The 16,068-nt window shown below is 40.4% G+C and overlaps 1 protein-coding gene across 1 annotated transcript in view; it reads left to right on the plus strand.

Moving 5' to 3' along the window:
- Positions 1 to 16,068, plus strand: part of ZNF704 (zinc finger protein 704) — a 242,054-nt gene that overhangs the window by 207,173 nt on the left and 18,813 nt on the right. The window contains exons 6-7 of the mRNA XM_030794936.1: positions 1,130 to 1,397; positions 4,212 to 4,316. Of these exons, the coding sequence (XP_030650796.1) occupies positions 1,130 to 1,397; positions 4,212 to 4,316 (373 nt within the window). The remainder of the gene's footprint in view (positions 1 to 1,129; positions 1,398 to 4,211; positions 4,317 to 16,068) is intronic.

The following is a 16,068-nucleotide window of genomic DNA, read 5'->3' on the forward strand; positions in this document are numbered from 1 at the left end:
CAACAGCTCCTTGGTGGCCTCTGCTTTTGCTTTTGTCTTCCTGTCCTCTATTTCCCAGACAGTATCCAGAGTGATCCTTTTAAAATTAAGTTAGAGTTCTGAAAACCCCCAGTGGCTTCCACCACATTCAGAATGCAAGCCAAAGCCATCGCGGTGGGCTACAGGCCCTGGATGACCTTGCCTCTGCCCTGTTCTCACTCCTCCCGTCACTCCCTGGGGTCCCGAGCTCTAGCCTCTGGCCTCTCTGCCAGGCCCGCCCACTTGAGAGCTGTGTGTCACCTCTCCCTGGTGTGTTTTCACTGCGGGTGCCAGCATGGTGTCTCCCTCACTTCCTCCAGGCAGGTCTCTACTCAAACGTCACCTCCTCAGAGAGGCTTCCTCTGGCCACTCTCTTTAAAATAGTGCCCCCATCACTAATCCTGCTTAACAACACTGTTATGCTGCTGAATTTTTCTTTCTGGGGCTTAGTAACACCTGATATATTAAATATCTATTTTTTTAATTATTTTTTAATTTTTTAAATCTCTGTTATCAGAGATTGAATGAGGGGTACAAGTGCAGTTTTGTTACATGGCTGTGTTGCACAGTGATAAAGCCTGGACTTTTAGTGTAACCAGCATCCAAATAGTGAACGTGGTACCCCTTAAGTCATTTCTCATCCCTCACCTCCCTCCCACCCTCCCCATTTCGAAGTCTCTAATGTCTATTATTTCACTTTCTATGTCCATGTATACACATTATTTACTCCCACTTAATAAATATCTATTTCTTTAGGGGTTTCTTATCTGCCTGAAAGTTCCCACTGTAAGTTCCATCAGGGTGGAGTCTATATTTTATTCACTGTGTTATCAGGAGACCCTGGAACAGTGCCTGAACATACTAGATTCTCAATAAATCATTGTTGAATAATTGATTGAATGAGTGAATGAATTAATGAATTGCTTTAAGACATCAAGGAAGGGTTCCCTGGAAGTGGACAGTTGAACTGAGTGCTGCAGGATAAGGAAGAATTTGCAAGGCAAATGAGGGAGGAAAAGCATTCCAGACAGAGGGGAAATGAATGTGCAAGATTTCGAGACAAGAAAACAAATTTGGCTTAGTATGGTTGTTTTCCTCTCTTTTGCATTAGGCGCGTTGGAGACTCTGACTACAGTGATGGAGAAGAGGACTTTTACTACACTGAGATCAAGCTCAACACAGACTCAGTGGCAGACGGGCTGAGCAGCCTGGCCCCGGTCTCACCTTCCCAGTCCCTGGCTTCACCTCCTACTTTCCCCATCCCGGATTCAAGCCGAACAGAAACTCCTTGTGCCAAAACGGAGACTAAGTTGATGACGCCCTTGAGCCGCTCAGCTCCCACCACCCTCTACCTCGTGCACACTGACCATGCTTATCAGGTGACTTGCAGGGGACTGTGAGAGCAATCACTTTGACCTTGACCAAAACCAGGGGCCATCTGGCCTATGAGTAAAAGACAACTCATCTATATAATGAGAGAGTTGGAACACACACTAGTTGATCTACAAGGTCCTTCCCAAAGCATAAACTTAGAAATATTGAGACTTTTCTGTTTATAGAAATTATAAATGTTCAGCATAGAAAATATTAAACACAGTAAAGAAAGAAAATTCATCCCTAATTCCAAACCTTAGTTAATATTTTTTGTATGTACTTCAAGACTTTGTTCTGTGTTTATATATATGCAGTTTTTAAAAGGGATCTGTTGCAGAACTGTTTTTACTGTATTTTATTTTTTCTATTTAATATATCATGAACATTTTCCCATGCCAATGAATCTTCTTCAACAACAGTATTTTAAAAATTGATGCCTAATATTTATACGTATTTGTGGGGTACACAGAACATTTTGTTATATGCATAGGATGTGTAATAATCAAGTCAGGGTATTTTGAATATTAATCGCCTTGTGTATTTATCATTTCTGCATGTGGGAACATTTCCAGTCCTCTCTTCTAGCTATTTTGAAATATAAAATACATTGTTGTTAGCTATAGCCATCCTACTCTGCTATCAAACATTAGTACTCATTCTTTCTATCTAACTGTATATTTGTACCTACTAACCAACATCTCTCCCTACCTTGTTCCCATCACACCCTTCCCCACCTCCCGTAACCATCATTTTATTCTCTACCTCCATGATATCAATTATTGTATTTCCCACATATGAGTGAGAACATGTGATGTTTATCTTCATGTGCCTAGCTTATTTCACTTACATAATGACCTCTAGTTCCATTCATATGGCTGCAAATGACAGGATATCATTCTTTTTAATGGCTGAATAGTATTCCATTGTGTTCTTACCACATGTTGACACTTCATCTGTTGATGGACACTTAGGTTGATTCCATATTATCTTTGCTATTGTGAATAGTGCTGCAATAAACATGAGAGTGCAGGTATCCCTTTGATAGGCTGATTTCCTTTCCTTTAGATAAATACCCAGTAGCGGGATTGCTGGATTATATGGTAGTTCTGTTTTTAGATTTTGAGAAATCTCCATACTGTTTTCCATAATAGGTGTATTAGTTTACATTCTCACCAACAGTATATAAAAGATCCCTTTTCTCTGCTTCCTCACCAGCATCTGTTATTTTTCGTCTTTTTAATAATAGCCAATCTAACTAGGGTGAGATGATACCTCATCGTGGTTTTGATACACATTTTTCTGATATTAGTGACGTTGAGCATTTTTTCGTGTACCTATTGGTCATTTGTGTGTGTGCTTTTGAAAAACTTTTATTCAGGTCCTTTGCCCACTTTTTAATGGAATTATTTGGTTTTTGCTATTGAGTTGTTTGAATTCATTGTATATTCTGGATAGTAGTCTCTTGTCAGATGAATAGTTTGTGGATATTTTCTCACATTCAACAGGTTGTTCCTCACTCTGTTGATTGTTTCTTGTGCTGTGCAGAAGCTTTTTAGTTTAATGTAGTCACATTTGTCTATTTTGTTTGTTTGTTTGTATCTTGTGCTTTTGAAGTCTTAGCCGTAAAAATATTTGCCTGGGCCCATGTCCTAGAGTGTTTTTCTTGTGTTTTCTTCCAGTAGTTTTATAGTTTAGGGTCTTACATTTAAGTTTTTAATCCATTTTGAGTGAATGTTTGTAAATGACAAGAGCTAGGGGTCTAGTTTCATGTTTCTGCATGTGGATATCCAGTTTTCCCAGCAGCATTTATTGAAGAGGATGTCCTTTCCCCAGTGTATATTCTCATCACCTTGGTCAAAAATCAGTTGGTTGTAAATATGTGGACTTATTTCTTGGTTCCCTGTTTTGTTCCATTGGTATATGTGTCTGTTTTTATGCCATTTTAACAACATTTTGAATTACTCTGTAGGTATATCATGATTTATTTACCTTTTTCCCTATTACTGGGCATTTGTGGTGTTTCCATTTTTTTTTTTTTTTTTTGAGACAAGATTTCACTCTGTTGTCAGGCTGGAGTGCAGTGGCATGATCATAGTTCACTGCAACCTTGAACTCCTGGGCTCACATAATCTTCCTGCCTCCGTCTCCAGAGTAGCTGGAACTACAGATACCACCACCCCTGGCTAATTTTTTTTAATTTTAGTAGAGACGAAGTCTCACTGTGTTGCCCTCGCTGGTCTCAAACTCTGGGCTTAAGCGATCCTCCTGCTTCTGACTCTAAGTGCTGGGAGTACAGGCATGAGCCACCATGCCCAGCCCCAATTGTTTTTTATAATATATAGTTGTGCAAGGAACATTCTTGCGTATATTTCTTTAGAATGAATGCCTAGAGTGGAATAGCTAACACAGAGAATGCTAAGAATTTTTATATGTATTGTCAAATTACCTTCCAAGAACATTGTACTAGTTTACACCCACCCTCACAGTATAGCAGGGTATATTCCCCAAGTTTATAGTGAAGAATTCTACCTCACAGGTATCCTAAAATAGGTATATGTACATATAATGAAATTTCTTTTCAGAAATCAACAGTCAAAAACCATCTCTTTTTATACCTTAGATAGCTTGCTTAGGTATATATATAAAGTTTATTTCTGGCTACTCCCTTTAACCTTGTTTAATCTCTTCCTATTAGATAATTAGTCCAAGTTATTAATATAGCTGAGACCATTTCTGAGGTCCTCTTTTGGTAATAAGAGCTCAAAACTCCGAAGGAAAATATTCCTTCATAACAGCTTTCTCTGTTTTTTATTTGACAGGCCACACCCCCTGTGACCATTCCAGGATCGGCCAAGTTCACCCCCAATGGCAGCAGCTTCAGCATTTCCTGGCAATCTCCTCCGGTCACTTTCACAGGCATTCCAGTAAGTAGAAAAACGAAAAAGCCAAAAATCTGGTCAAAGCCAATGTAGACTAAATTTAGAGAACAAATAGTAGAGGCATGCAAGAAAAATACAAACATCAGAATGCCAGAAGTACTATATTTCTTAAATGATATTTGTAAACTCATCAGCAGATATCACTTCTCTTCAAAAAGGTGTTTTGACTGGCATTTCAGAAAACTATAAGAGAGTTTCAACTGTTCATAAACAACTTGTTGGAAATAGATGAAGATTTTTTGTGTGTTGGTAGTGTATTTGTATGTTTCCAAAAGACTGTAAAATTAATAGCTGAACTCAGATCTTATATGGAAAAAATGGTGTTTATCATTATAAGTAACTATAAAATTTATTACTTAGGAAATATTGTTCTGTACGTATGTCATTTTGAAGGCTCAAAAAAATACATTAAAATCATTTTTTCTTTCAAAGTCTGAATAATCCATGCTGATGGATAATCTGAAAATAAATGAGCGCTGAAATATGCAATCAGACTTAAGTAGTACATAAGAATTGATTTGGCATATTAAATGATTCCTGTCTGATAAATCACTGTGAATTAACTTGATTCCTACCCATTCATTTAAAAAATATATTGGGTCTTTTATAGTTTATCACAGAACAGCCACAGACAAGCACACTGTTGATGCTCACAGTGGTGTATAACTCCTGATAAGGTTCAGGAAGTGGCTTATGGTAACAGATATTAACCTTATTTTCTCTTCTCCACCCGTCTCCCCAAGGACCTCACAAAAGCTTCTTATTGTCAACCACTGGCATCTCCCAGAGGTTTCCAGCAAAGTCTAAAGCCTTCTGTGGAACTGATAAAAATGAAAGTGGCTGAATGAATTGTGCTGTGCTCTGTTGATGAATATTTATTAAATTCCATAGAGGAATAGCCAAGAATAAAAAGCATACTGCTGGAAGCAATTTAGGAAATGGTGGCTTCCAGAAAAGACTCTGGGAATGCGATTTGTAAACAATACCATGGGTCTGGAGTCATTTTTTAAAGTTGTATTTTCATTGAATAGTGGTAACTTCTGGTAGCTCTGCAAGAGTGACCTTGTTAGTAGACATTAGAAGAGGGCAGCTTAGATGTGTTGGTATTAGTTTTGCTTCTGGCAAGAACACTGATCCACTGATGTAGGTGTCAGGGGTTAACAATCTGTTTGGGGACTTTTTTTTTTTTTTTTTTTTTTTGGTAGACATAAAAAGACCCAGAGTGGCTCTTGGTATCATTTTTGAGACAGCCTCTCTGTATTAACCTAAAATGGCAGCCACAGTTACAGAATTATTGAGACCATCTATTCTGCATCCTATTAATTCCTGCCTTTGACTTGGGAAGAATTTTCAGTGGTGTATGGGAAGCATACACCATGTTGCTCATCTGGTACTATAGCATGTAGATGGAACAGCACAGTTCAAACCTCTTTCAGACTACCTCTGTGACCAGGCAAACTGGAATTTTTTCCCCTTTGCTTTTCTAACTAAATTGTCTTCTGAAGTATAGGGAAATCACTCTGAGGGGCTCTTTACTAGCTCCATGTCCTCCATGGTTCTTATGTGTCTTACACACTAGGATACCAGCCAGGATACCTTATATCATTTGTTTTTCAACAATAGAATGTTAAAACTCTGCTACGGTCTCAGTGCCCTTGATTTTTTACAGAATCCCTCATTTCACTCTGTGTTGATTTCCTGGGACATTCTAGACAAAAGCTTTGACAGAAAGTATATATACGATATACAAAACATACCGTATATACGATATATAAAACATACCGTAGCTGGGTTAAGTAGGTATTCCACTAAAATCCTATGTGAGCTTTTTTTTTTTTTTTTCTTGGAACAGGGTCTCAGTCCATGACCCAGGCTAGAATGCAGTGGTGCCATCACGGCTCACTGCAGCCTCAACCTCCCTGGGCTCATCTTCCCCACTTCAGCCTCCTGAGTAGCTGGGACTACAGACGCACACCATCACACCTGGCTAATTTTTGTATTTTTAGTAGACATGGGGGTTTCCCATGTTGCCCAGGCTGGTCTTGAACTCCCGAGCTCAAGCAATCTGCCCACCTCAGCCTCCCAAAGTGCTGGGATTACAGGCTTGAGCCACCGCGCCCAGCTGAGAGCTTCTAATTTATTCTTTCACCAGAGAATTCCCAATTGTGCTGATTGTGTAACCTGTTTCAGCAAAGGCTTTAGACTGATTTTAGCAGTCAAGCTTGCCATTCCTATTTAAAGATAAAATAAGGATGGGGTGGAATTTTCAAAGGTTTTTGTTTTACCCTAGAAAGACAAGAAGGCTACAACTAAGAATGTTCTTTATGTTGCTAAACTCTCTGGCCATGCTTTAAAAAAAAAAACAAGCAGGTGCTGCTGTCCTCCTTCTCCTGGTGGGCTAGCTCTCATAACAGCCCACCTACACAGATGTAGGACTGTTGTACACCCACAGACAGCGTGCCAGCAGCTGTCCCTGAATGCTCCAGGAGTGCCAGGCAAGCCAGGTAGAATTTAAAATCATGTGAATTCCTACCCTCTAAACTGGTGTAATAGGGTTTTCAGACTAAAGCTCTAAAAGTTGTAAGTTATAATGAATTTGTATTAATGATGGCTTCAATTGTGTCCAAACTGAAGAACAGAGAAATATTCATGTTATAAAATGCTTTTCAAAAAAAAGTACCTTTATCCTTGTACTCTCAAATAAATACCCTGAGGTTGTCAACTCTGTTTAGAGTTCACTTCTCTCCCACATCTTTGAGACGTGGTATTGAAGAGGGATACTTTTGTACACTTCCTAGAAAGTGAGAAAAATCCCTTTCTGAAAAATCCCAAGGGTTGCAGGATTTTATTTATTCATTTGCCTATGCTAGATTTCCTGAACATTGGACTTTAATAAGTTCCCTGGGTAAGACCTCTTCCCGGAGGTGTGTAGCTGAGAAGGCTGAACTGCATATTTAACAAATGTAACTGGAAGTTCAGTCTTTTGTAGCCTAAGGCTGTGGGGAGAGGGGTAGGAAAGAGAACATCCTTAATTACAACTTTCTTTGACATGTTTTTCCCTAATGACCTGCCTTCTCTCCTAATTATCTCCATTTCTTTCTCTCTCTTTTCATGACAGAAAACTAAGAGCCGTTGGCCCCTTTATTAATCAGCTCAAGGCTGCCATAAAATACCATAGACTTGGCAGCTTAAACAACAGAAATTTATTTTCTCACAGTTCTAGAGGCTACAAGTCCAAATCAACGTGTTGGCCAATTCAGTTCTGGTGAAGACCCCTTCCTGCTTGTAGACGGCTGCCTTCTCACTGTGCAAGCACAGTCGAGAGAGAGAGAGAGCACAAGCACATGCCAGGGCACTGGCAAGCCAGGGAGAGTGAGCATGGAGGAATTCACCAGCCTCTGCTATCCCTTCTTAAAGGACACTAATCCTGTTGGGTCAGGGCCCCACCTTTATGACCTCCTTAAAGGCCCTGTGTCCAAATACAACCACACTGGGGATTAGAGCTTCATCATATGAATTTGAGGGACACAAACATTCAATCTGTAACAGCCCCTAAGAAAGCAAGTATAAGCTAGTCAACCTGCTATCCAAGAGCAGTTCTAGTAGGCTTCAGGCTGTTGGGGAGGGTCTCCAAAGCTGAAATAGCAGTGCTTAATTATCAAATGCTTAGCTGGTTTGAGGTTTCTTTTTTAATGCCTTGAGGGAAGATTCAGAATTATATGAGGTTAAAACCAAGCCAGAGGCCTTTTTCTCCCCCCTCTTAAGAGATAAAAACTTACAAGAAAAGAAATTTCTCCTGCATTTTACAGAAGAGCACAGCATCTCTAGTGTGAGGCTTACTTGCAAATCCTGGCTCTGGCATTTGTGAACGCCATGTGATCCTTCTAAAGTAATATCCTCTACTCTAGCACTACCTCTTAGAGTGGTGTCGTTCACACAGTGCCTGACGTGTAGCTGACATTGCAGATCTCCTACCATCATTGCTGCCTTTACTGTGTCTAAGTACTGTATAATGGGTCAGAGAAAGTGGCTCCTCCCTATTTACGATTCATTCCTGTAACACAGATATACTCAACACATGGGAGAGATTAGTCACAATTTTTACAGACTATAACTTAAAATTCTTTTTTTTTATACTGGGAACCTTCCAAATACGTTTTGTTTTTGTTCTTTTTTTTAAATTATACTTTAAGTTTTAGGGTACATGTGCACAATGTGCAGGTTTGTTACATGTGTATACATGTGCCATGTTGGTGTGCTGCACCCATTAACTCTTCATTTAACATTAGATATATCTCCTCATGCTATCCCCCCACCCTACCCCACAACAGGCCCTGGTGTGTGATGTTCCCCTTCCTATGTCCATATGTTCTCATTGTTCAATTCCCACCTATCAGTGAGAACATGCGGTGTTTGGTTTTTTGTCCTTGCAATAGTTTGCTGAGAAGGATGGTTTCCAGCTTCATCCATGTCCCTACAAAGGACATGAACTCATCATTTCTTATGGCTGCATAGTATTCCATGGTATATACGTGCCACATTTTCTTAATCCAGTCTGTCATTGTTGGACATTTGGGTTGGTTCCAAGTCTTTGCAATTGTGAATAGTGCCGCAATAAACATACGTGTGCATGTGTCTTTATAGCAGCATGATTTATAATCCTTTGGGCATATGCCCAGCAATGGGATGGCTGGGTCAAATGGTATTTCTGGTTTTAGATCCCTGAGGAATCGCCACACTGACTTCCACAATGGTTGAACTAGTTTACAGTCCCACCAAGAGTGTAAAAGTGTTCCTATTCCTCCACATCCTCTCCAGCACCTGTTGTTTCCTGACTTTTTAATGATCACCATTCTAACTGGTGTGAGATGGTATCTCATTGTGGTTTTGATTTGCATTTCTCTGATAGCCAGTGATGATGAGCATTTTTTCATGTGTCTTTTGGTTGCATAAATGTGTTCTTTTGAGAAGTGTCTGTTCATATCCTTCACCCACTTTTTGATGGGGTTGTTTGTTTTTTTCTTGTAAATTTGTTTGAGTTCATTGTAGATTCTGGATATTAACCCTTTGTCAGATGAGTAGATTGCAAAAATTTTCTCCCATTCTGTAGGTTGCCTGTTCACTCTGATGGTAGCTTCTTTTGCTGTGCAGAAGCTCTTTAGTTTAATTAGATCCCATTTGTCAATTTTGGCTTTCGTTGCCATTGCTTTGGTGTCTTAGACATGAAGTCCTTGCCCACGCCTAAGTCCTGAATGGTATTGCCTAGGTTTTCTTGTAGGATTTTAATGGTTTTAGGTCTAATATTTAAGTCTTTAATCCATCTTGAATTAATTTTTGTATAAGGTGTAAGGAAGGGATCCAGTTTCAGCTTTCTACATATGGCTGGCCAGTTTTCCCAGCACCGTTTATTAAATAGGGAATCCTTTCCCCATTTCTTGTTTTTGTCAGGTTTGTCAAAGATCAGATGGTTGTAGATGTGTGGCATTATTTCTGAGGGCTCTTTTCCATTCCATTGGTCTATATCTCTGTTTTGGTACCAGTACCATGCTGTTTTGGTTACTGTAGCCTTGTAGTATAGTTTGAAGTCAGGTAGCATGATGCCTCCAGCTTTGTTCTTTTGGCTTAGGATTGACTTGGCAGTGTGGGCTCTTTTTTGGTTCCATATGAACTTTAAAGTAGTTTTTTCCAATTCTGTGAAGAAAGTCATTGGTAGCTTGATGGGGATGGCATTGAATCTGTAAATTACCTTGGGCAGTATGGCCATTTTCATGATATTGATTCTTCCTACCCATGAGCATGGAATGTTCTTCCATTTGTTTGTATCCTCTTTGATTTCATTGAGCAGTGGTTTGTAGTTCTCCTTGAAGAGGTCCTTCACATCCCTTGTAAGTTGGATTCCTAGGTATTTTATTCTCTTTGAAGCAATTGTGAATGGGAGTTCACTCATGATTTGGCTCTCTGTTTGTCTGTTATTGGTGTATAAGAATGCTTGTGATTTTTGCACATTGATTTTGTATCCTGAGACTTTGCCGAAGTTGCTTATCAGCTTAAGGAGATTTTGGGCTGAGACGATGGGGTTTCCTAGATATACAATCATGTCATCTGCAAACAGGGACAATTTGACTTCCTCTTTTCCTAATTGAATACCCTTTATTTCCTTCTCCTGCCTGATTGTCCGGGCCAGAACTTCCAACACTATGTTGAATAGGAGTGGTGAGAGAGGGCATCCCTGTCTTGTGCCAGTTTTCAAAGGGAATGCTTCCAGTTTTTGCCCATTCAGTATGATATTGGCTGTGGGTTTGTCATAGATAGCTCTTATTATTTTGAGATACATCCCATCAATACCTAATTTATTGAGAGTTTTTAGCATGAAGGTTGTCGAATTTTGTCAAAGGCCTTTTCTGCATCTATTGAGATAATCATGTGGTTTTTGTCTTTGGTTCTGTTTATATGCTGGATTACATTTATTGATTTGTGTATGTTGAACCAGCCTTGCGTCCCAGGGATGAAGCGCACTTGATCATGGTGGATAAGCTTTTTGATGTGCTGCTGGATTCGGTTTGCCAGTATTTTATTAAGGATTTTTGCGACAATGTTCATCAGGGATATTGGTCTAAAATTCTCTTTTTTTATTTTGTCTCTGCCAGGCTTTGGTATCAGGATGATGCTGGCCTCATAAAATGAGTTAGGGAGGATTCGCTCTTTTTCTATTGATTGGAATAGTTTCAGAAGGAATGGTACCAGCTCCTCCTTGTACCTCTGGTAGAATTTGGCTGTGAATCCATCTGGTCCTGGACTTTTTTTGGTTGGTAAGCTATTAATTATTGCCTCAATTTCAGAACCTGTTATTGGTCTATTCAGAGATTCAACTTCTTCCTGGTTTAGTCTTGGGAGGGTGTATGTGTTGAGGAATTTATCCATTTCTTCTAGATTTTCTAGTTTATTTGCATAGAGGTGTTTATAGTATTCTCTGATGGTAGTTTGTATTTCTGTGGGATGGGTGGTGATATCCCCTTTATCATTTTTACTGCATCTATTTGATTCTTCTCTCTTTTATTCTTTATTAGTCTTGCTAGCGGTCTATCAATTTTGTTGATCCTTTCAAAAAACCAGCTCCTGGATTCATTGATTTTTTGAAGGGTTTTTTGTATCTCTGTTTCTTTCAGTTCTGCTCTGATCTTATTTATTTCTTGCCTTCTGCTAGCTTTTGAATGTGTTTGCTCTTGTTTCTCTAGTTATTTTAATTGTGATGTTAGGGTGTCAATTTTAGATCTTTCCTGCTTTCTCTTGTGGGCATTTAGTGCTATAAATTTCCCTCTACACACTGCTTTGAATGTGTCCCAGAGATTCTGGTATGTTGTGTCTTTGTTCTCATTGGTTTCAAAGAACATCTTTATTTCTGCCTTCATTTCATTATGTACCCAGTAGTCATTCAGGAGCAGGTTGTTCAGTTTCCATGTAGTTGAGCGGTTTTGAGTGAGTTTCTTAATCCTGAGTTCTAGTTTGATTGCACTGTGGTCTGAGAGACAGTTTGTTATAATTTATCTTTTTACATTTGTTGAGGCATGCTTTACTTCCAACTATGTGGTCAATTTTGGAATAGGTGTGGTGTGATGCTGAAAAGAATGTATATTCTGTTGATTTGGGGTGGAGAGTTCTGTAGATGTCTATTAGGTCCACTTGGTGCAGAGCTGATTTCAATTCCTGGATATCCTTGTTAACTTTCTGTCTCATTGATCTCTCTAATGTTGACAATGGGGTGTTGAAGTCTCCCATTATTATTGTGTGGGAGTCTAAGTCTCTTTGTAGGTCTCTAAGGACTTGCTTTATGAATCTGGCTGCTCTTGTGTTGGGTGCATATATATTTAGGATAGTTAGCTCTTCTTGTTGAATTGATCGCTTTACCATTATGTAATGGCCTTCTTTGTCTCTTTTGATCTTTGTTGGTTTAAAGTCTGTTTTATCAGAGACTAGGATTGCAACCCCTGCCTTTTTTTGTTTTCCATTTGCTTGATAGATCTTCCTCCATCCCTTTATTTTGAGTCTATGTGTGTCTTTGCATGTGAGTTGGGTTTCCTGAACACAGCACACTGATGGGTCTTGACTCTTTATCCAATTTGCCAGTCTGTGTCTTTTAATTGGAGCATTTAGCCCATTTACATTTGAGGTTCATATTGTTATGTGTGAATTTGATCCTGTCATTATGATGTTAGCTGGTTATTTTGCTCGTTACTTGATGCAGTTTCTTCCTAGCCTCGATGGTCTTTACAATTTGGCATGTTTTTGCAGTGGCTGGTGCTGGTTGTTCCTTTCCATGTTTAGTGCTTCCTTCAGGAGCTCTTTTAGGGCAGGCCTGGTGATGACAAAATCTCTCAGCATTTGCTTGTCTTAAAGTATTTTATTTCTCCTTTACTTATGAAGCTTAGTTTGGCTGGATATGAAATTCTGGGTTGAAAATTCTTTTCTTTAAGAATGTTGAATATTGGCCCCCACTCTCTTCTGGCTTGTAGAGTTTCTGCCAAGAGATCAGCTGTTAGTCTGATGGGCTTCCCTTTGTGGGTAACCCGACCTTTCTCTCTGGCTGCCCTTAACATTTTTTCCTTCATTTCAACTTTGGTGAATCTGACAATTATGTGTCTTGGAGTTGCTCTTCTCAAGGAGTATCTTTGTGGCGTTCTCTGTATTTCCTGAATTTGAATATTGGCCTGCCTTGCTAGATTGGGCAAGTTCTCCTGGATAATATCCTGCAGAGTGTTTTCCAACTTGGTTCCATTCTCCTCGTCACTTTCAGGTACACCAATCAGATGTAGATTTGGTCTTTTCACATAGTCCCAAATTTCTTGGAGGTTTTGTTCGTTTCTTTTTATTCTTTTTTCTCTAAACTTCTCTTCTCACTTCCTTTCATTCATTTGATCTTCCATCACTGATACCCTTTCTTCTAGTTGATCGAATTGGCTACTGAGGCTTGTGCATTCGTCACGTAGTTCTCGTGCCTTAGTTTTCAGCTCCATCAGGTCCTTTAAGGACTTCTCTGCATTGGTTATTCTGGTTAGCCATTCGTCTAATTTTTTTTCAAGGTTTTTAACTTCTTTGCCATGGGTTCAAACTTCCTCCTTTAGCTTGGAGTAGTTTGATCATCTGAAGCCTTCTCTCATCTTGTGAAAGTCATTCTCCGTCCAGCTTTGTTCTGTTGCTGGTGAGGAGCTGTGTTCCTTTGGAGGAGGAGAGGCGCTCTGATTTTTAGAGTTTCCAGTTTTTCTGCTGTTTCTTCCCCATCTTTGTGGTTTTATCTCCTTTGGTCTTTGATGATGGTGACATACAGATGGGGTTTTGGTGTGGATGTCCTTTCTGTTTGTTAGTTTTCCTTCTAACAGTCAGGACCCTCAGCTACAAGTCTGTTGGAGTTTGCTGGAGGTCCACTCCAGACCCTGTTTGCCTGGGTATCAGCAGCGGAGGCTACAGAACAGCGGATATTGGTGAACGGCAAATGTTGCTGCCTGATTGTTCCTCTGGAAGTTTTGTCTCAGAGGAGTACCCGGCCGTGTGAGGTGTCAGTCTGCCCCTACTGGGGGGTGCCTCCCAGTTAGGCTACTCGGGGGTCATGGACCCACTTGAGGATGCAGTCTGTCCATTCTCAGATCTCCAGCTGCGTGCTGGGAGAACCACTGCTCTCTTCAAAGCTGTCAGACCGGGACATTTAAGTCTGCAGAGGTTACTGCTGTCTTTTTGTTTGTCTGTGCCCTGCCCCCAGAGGTGGAGTCTACAGAGGCAGGCAGGCCTCCTTGAGCTGTGGTGGGCTCCACCCTGTTCGAGCTTCCTGGCCACTTTGTTTACCTACTCAAGCCTCGGCAATGGCGGGCACCCCTCCCCTAGCCTTGCTGCCGCCTTGCAGTTTGATCTCAGACTGCTTTGGTAGCAATGAGTGAGGCTCCATGGGTGTAGGACCCTCCAAGCCAGGTGCGGAATATAATCTCCTGGTGTGCCATTTGCCAAGACCGTTGGAGAAGCGCAGTATTAGGGTGGGAGTGACCCGATTTTCCAGGTGCCGTCTGTCACCCCTTTCTTTGACTAGGAAAGGGAATTTCCTGACCCCTTGCGCTTCCCGGGTGAGGCGATGCCTCATCCTGCTTCGGCTCACGCTCGGTGTGCTGCACCCACTGTCCTGCACCCGCTGTCCGACACTTCCCAGTGAGATGAACCCGGTACCTCAGATGGAAATGCAGAAATCACCCATTTTCTGTGTCACTCACGCTGGGAGCTGTAGACTGGAGCTGTTCCTATTCGGCCATCTAATTTAAAATTCTTTAGACTCTTCTGCGGTCACACCTAACCAACAAACTATGTACATATAGCCCAATAATTTTATTTAGTTAGAAATATTATCATATTATACTGTCCAAGTCCATTATATGCTTTATAAAACATGCCACAAAATAGAAATTAGAAATGGTTAAGAAATAAACAAATTGAAATGCGGAGACCACTAAGAGAGAGAGTATTTGCTTTATAGGGCTTTATTTTAGGGCACACATTATTTCCATCAATGATACGGCAGGATGGAAGAGTGCAAAAAGCAGGGCTTTGACATCATTCAGAAGTGAGTTCCAAGGCCAGCTGTGTTCAAGTCAGACAACGGTGTTCAAACTCTGAGTCCATTTACTGTGTGGCCTGGACAGTGCACTTAACTTCTCCATTTTCTCATCTATAAAATGGAAATTATGGCTATGATAGGGTTGTTGTGAAGATTAAAATAGATAACATATGGAAGACACTTAGCTTACATAGCAGGCTCTCAGCAAATTACTTCTGCTGCTACTTTTACCTCTGGGATGTTCTGCAGGCCACTTCCCTGCTCAAAAGCCTAAATTTCTCTATCTGTAAGATGTAGATATAGATTATTTATCTTGCAAGTTTGCTGTGAGAATTAAAAGAGATAATAGATAACCTACTTGCCTGTCTTTCACATTTGCAAACACTGAATAAATGGTAGTTGACTGCCCCAGTTACTCCCTTGGTTTCTCCACTCTCATCCTCAACTAAAATAAGAAGCTGAAACATGACTGTCTTGCCATTAAAAGTCTCAAGAAAAACTCACATGTCATATTGAGCTTCCCACTGAACTAAGCCACATATAGAAGTTTGAAGTGGGTCCTCTGTCTTTTGCTATGTTGTACCCTGTAGAAATGCATGTACTGAACTCCAGAGTTAAGAGAGCCATTAGCAGGAAGAAGGACTTTGGCGAGGGGTCATTCCTGTAGGAGGTCCATGTTGTGGTTTGCAAGTGTCCCCCAAAGTTCATGTGTTGGAAATTTAATCCCCAGTGCAGCAGTGTTGAGAGGTGGAACCCTTAAGAGGTGATGGGGTCTAAAGGACTCTACTCTCATGAATGGATTAGTGTCATTATCAGGAGAGTGGGTTTGTTATAAAAACAAGTTCAGCCCTCTCTTAAGTGAACTGTTACCCTTCCACCCTTTGCCCTGGGATTACACAGCGAGAAGGCTGTTGTCACATGCAGGCCCCTCAACCTTGGACTTTCCAGCCTCCAGAACTGTAAAAAATAAATTTCTGCTCATTATAAATCATCCAGTCTCAGGTACTCTGTTATAGCAGCACAAAACAGCTGAAGACAATTCATATCCCTCAAACCCTGTTCCTGGAATTTTCAAAACCCTGTTCCTCATGCCTCCCCCACCCTGCTGCTTCTGTAACTTTCTCATCTCAGAAAGTGGCACCACTG

The sequence above is a fragment of the Nomascus leucogenys genome, chromosome 16 (assembly GCF_006542625.1).
Source record: "Nomascus leucogenys isolate Asia chromosome 16, Asia_NLE_v1, whole genome shotgun sequence".
Lineage (NCBI taxonomy): Eukaryota > Metazoa > Chordata > Mammalia > Primates > Hylobatidae > Nomascus > Nomascus leucogenys.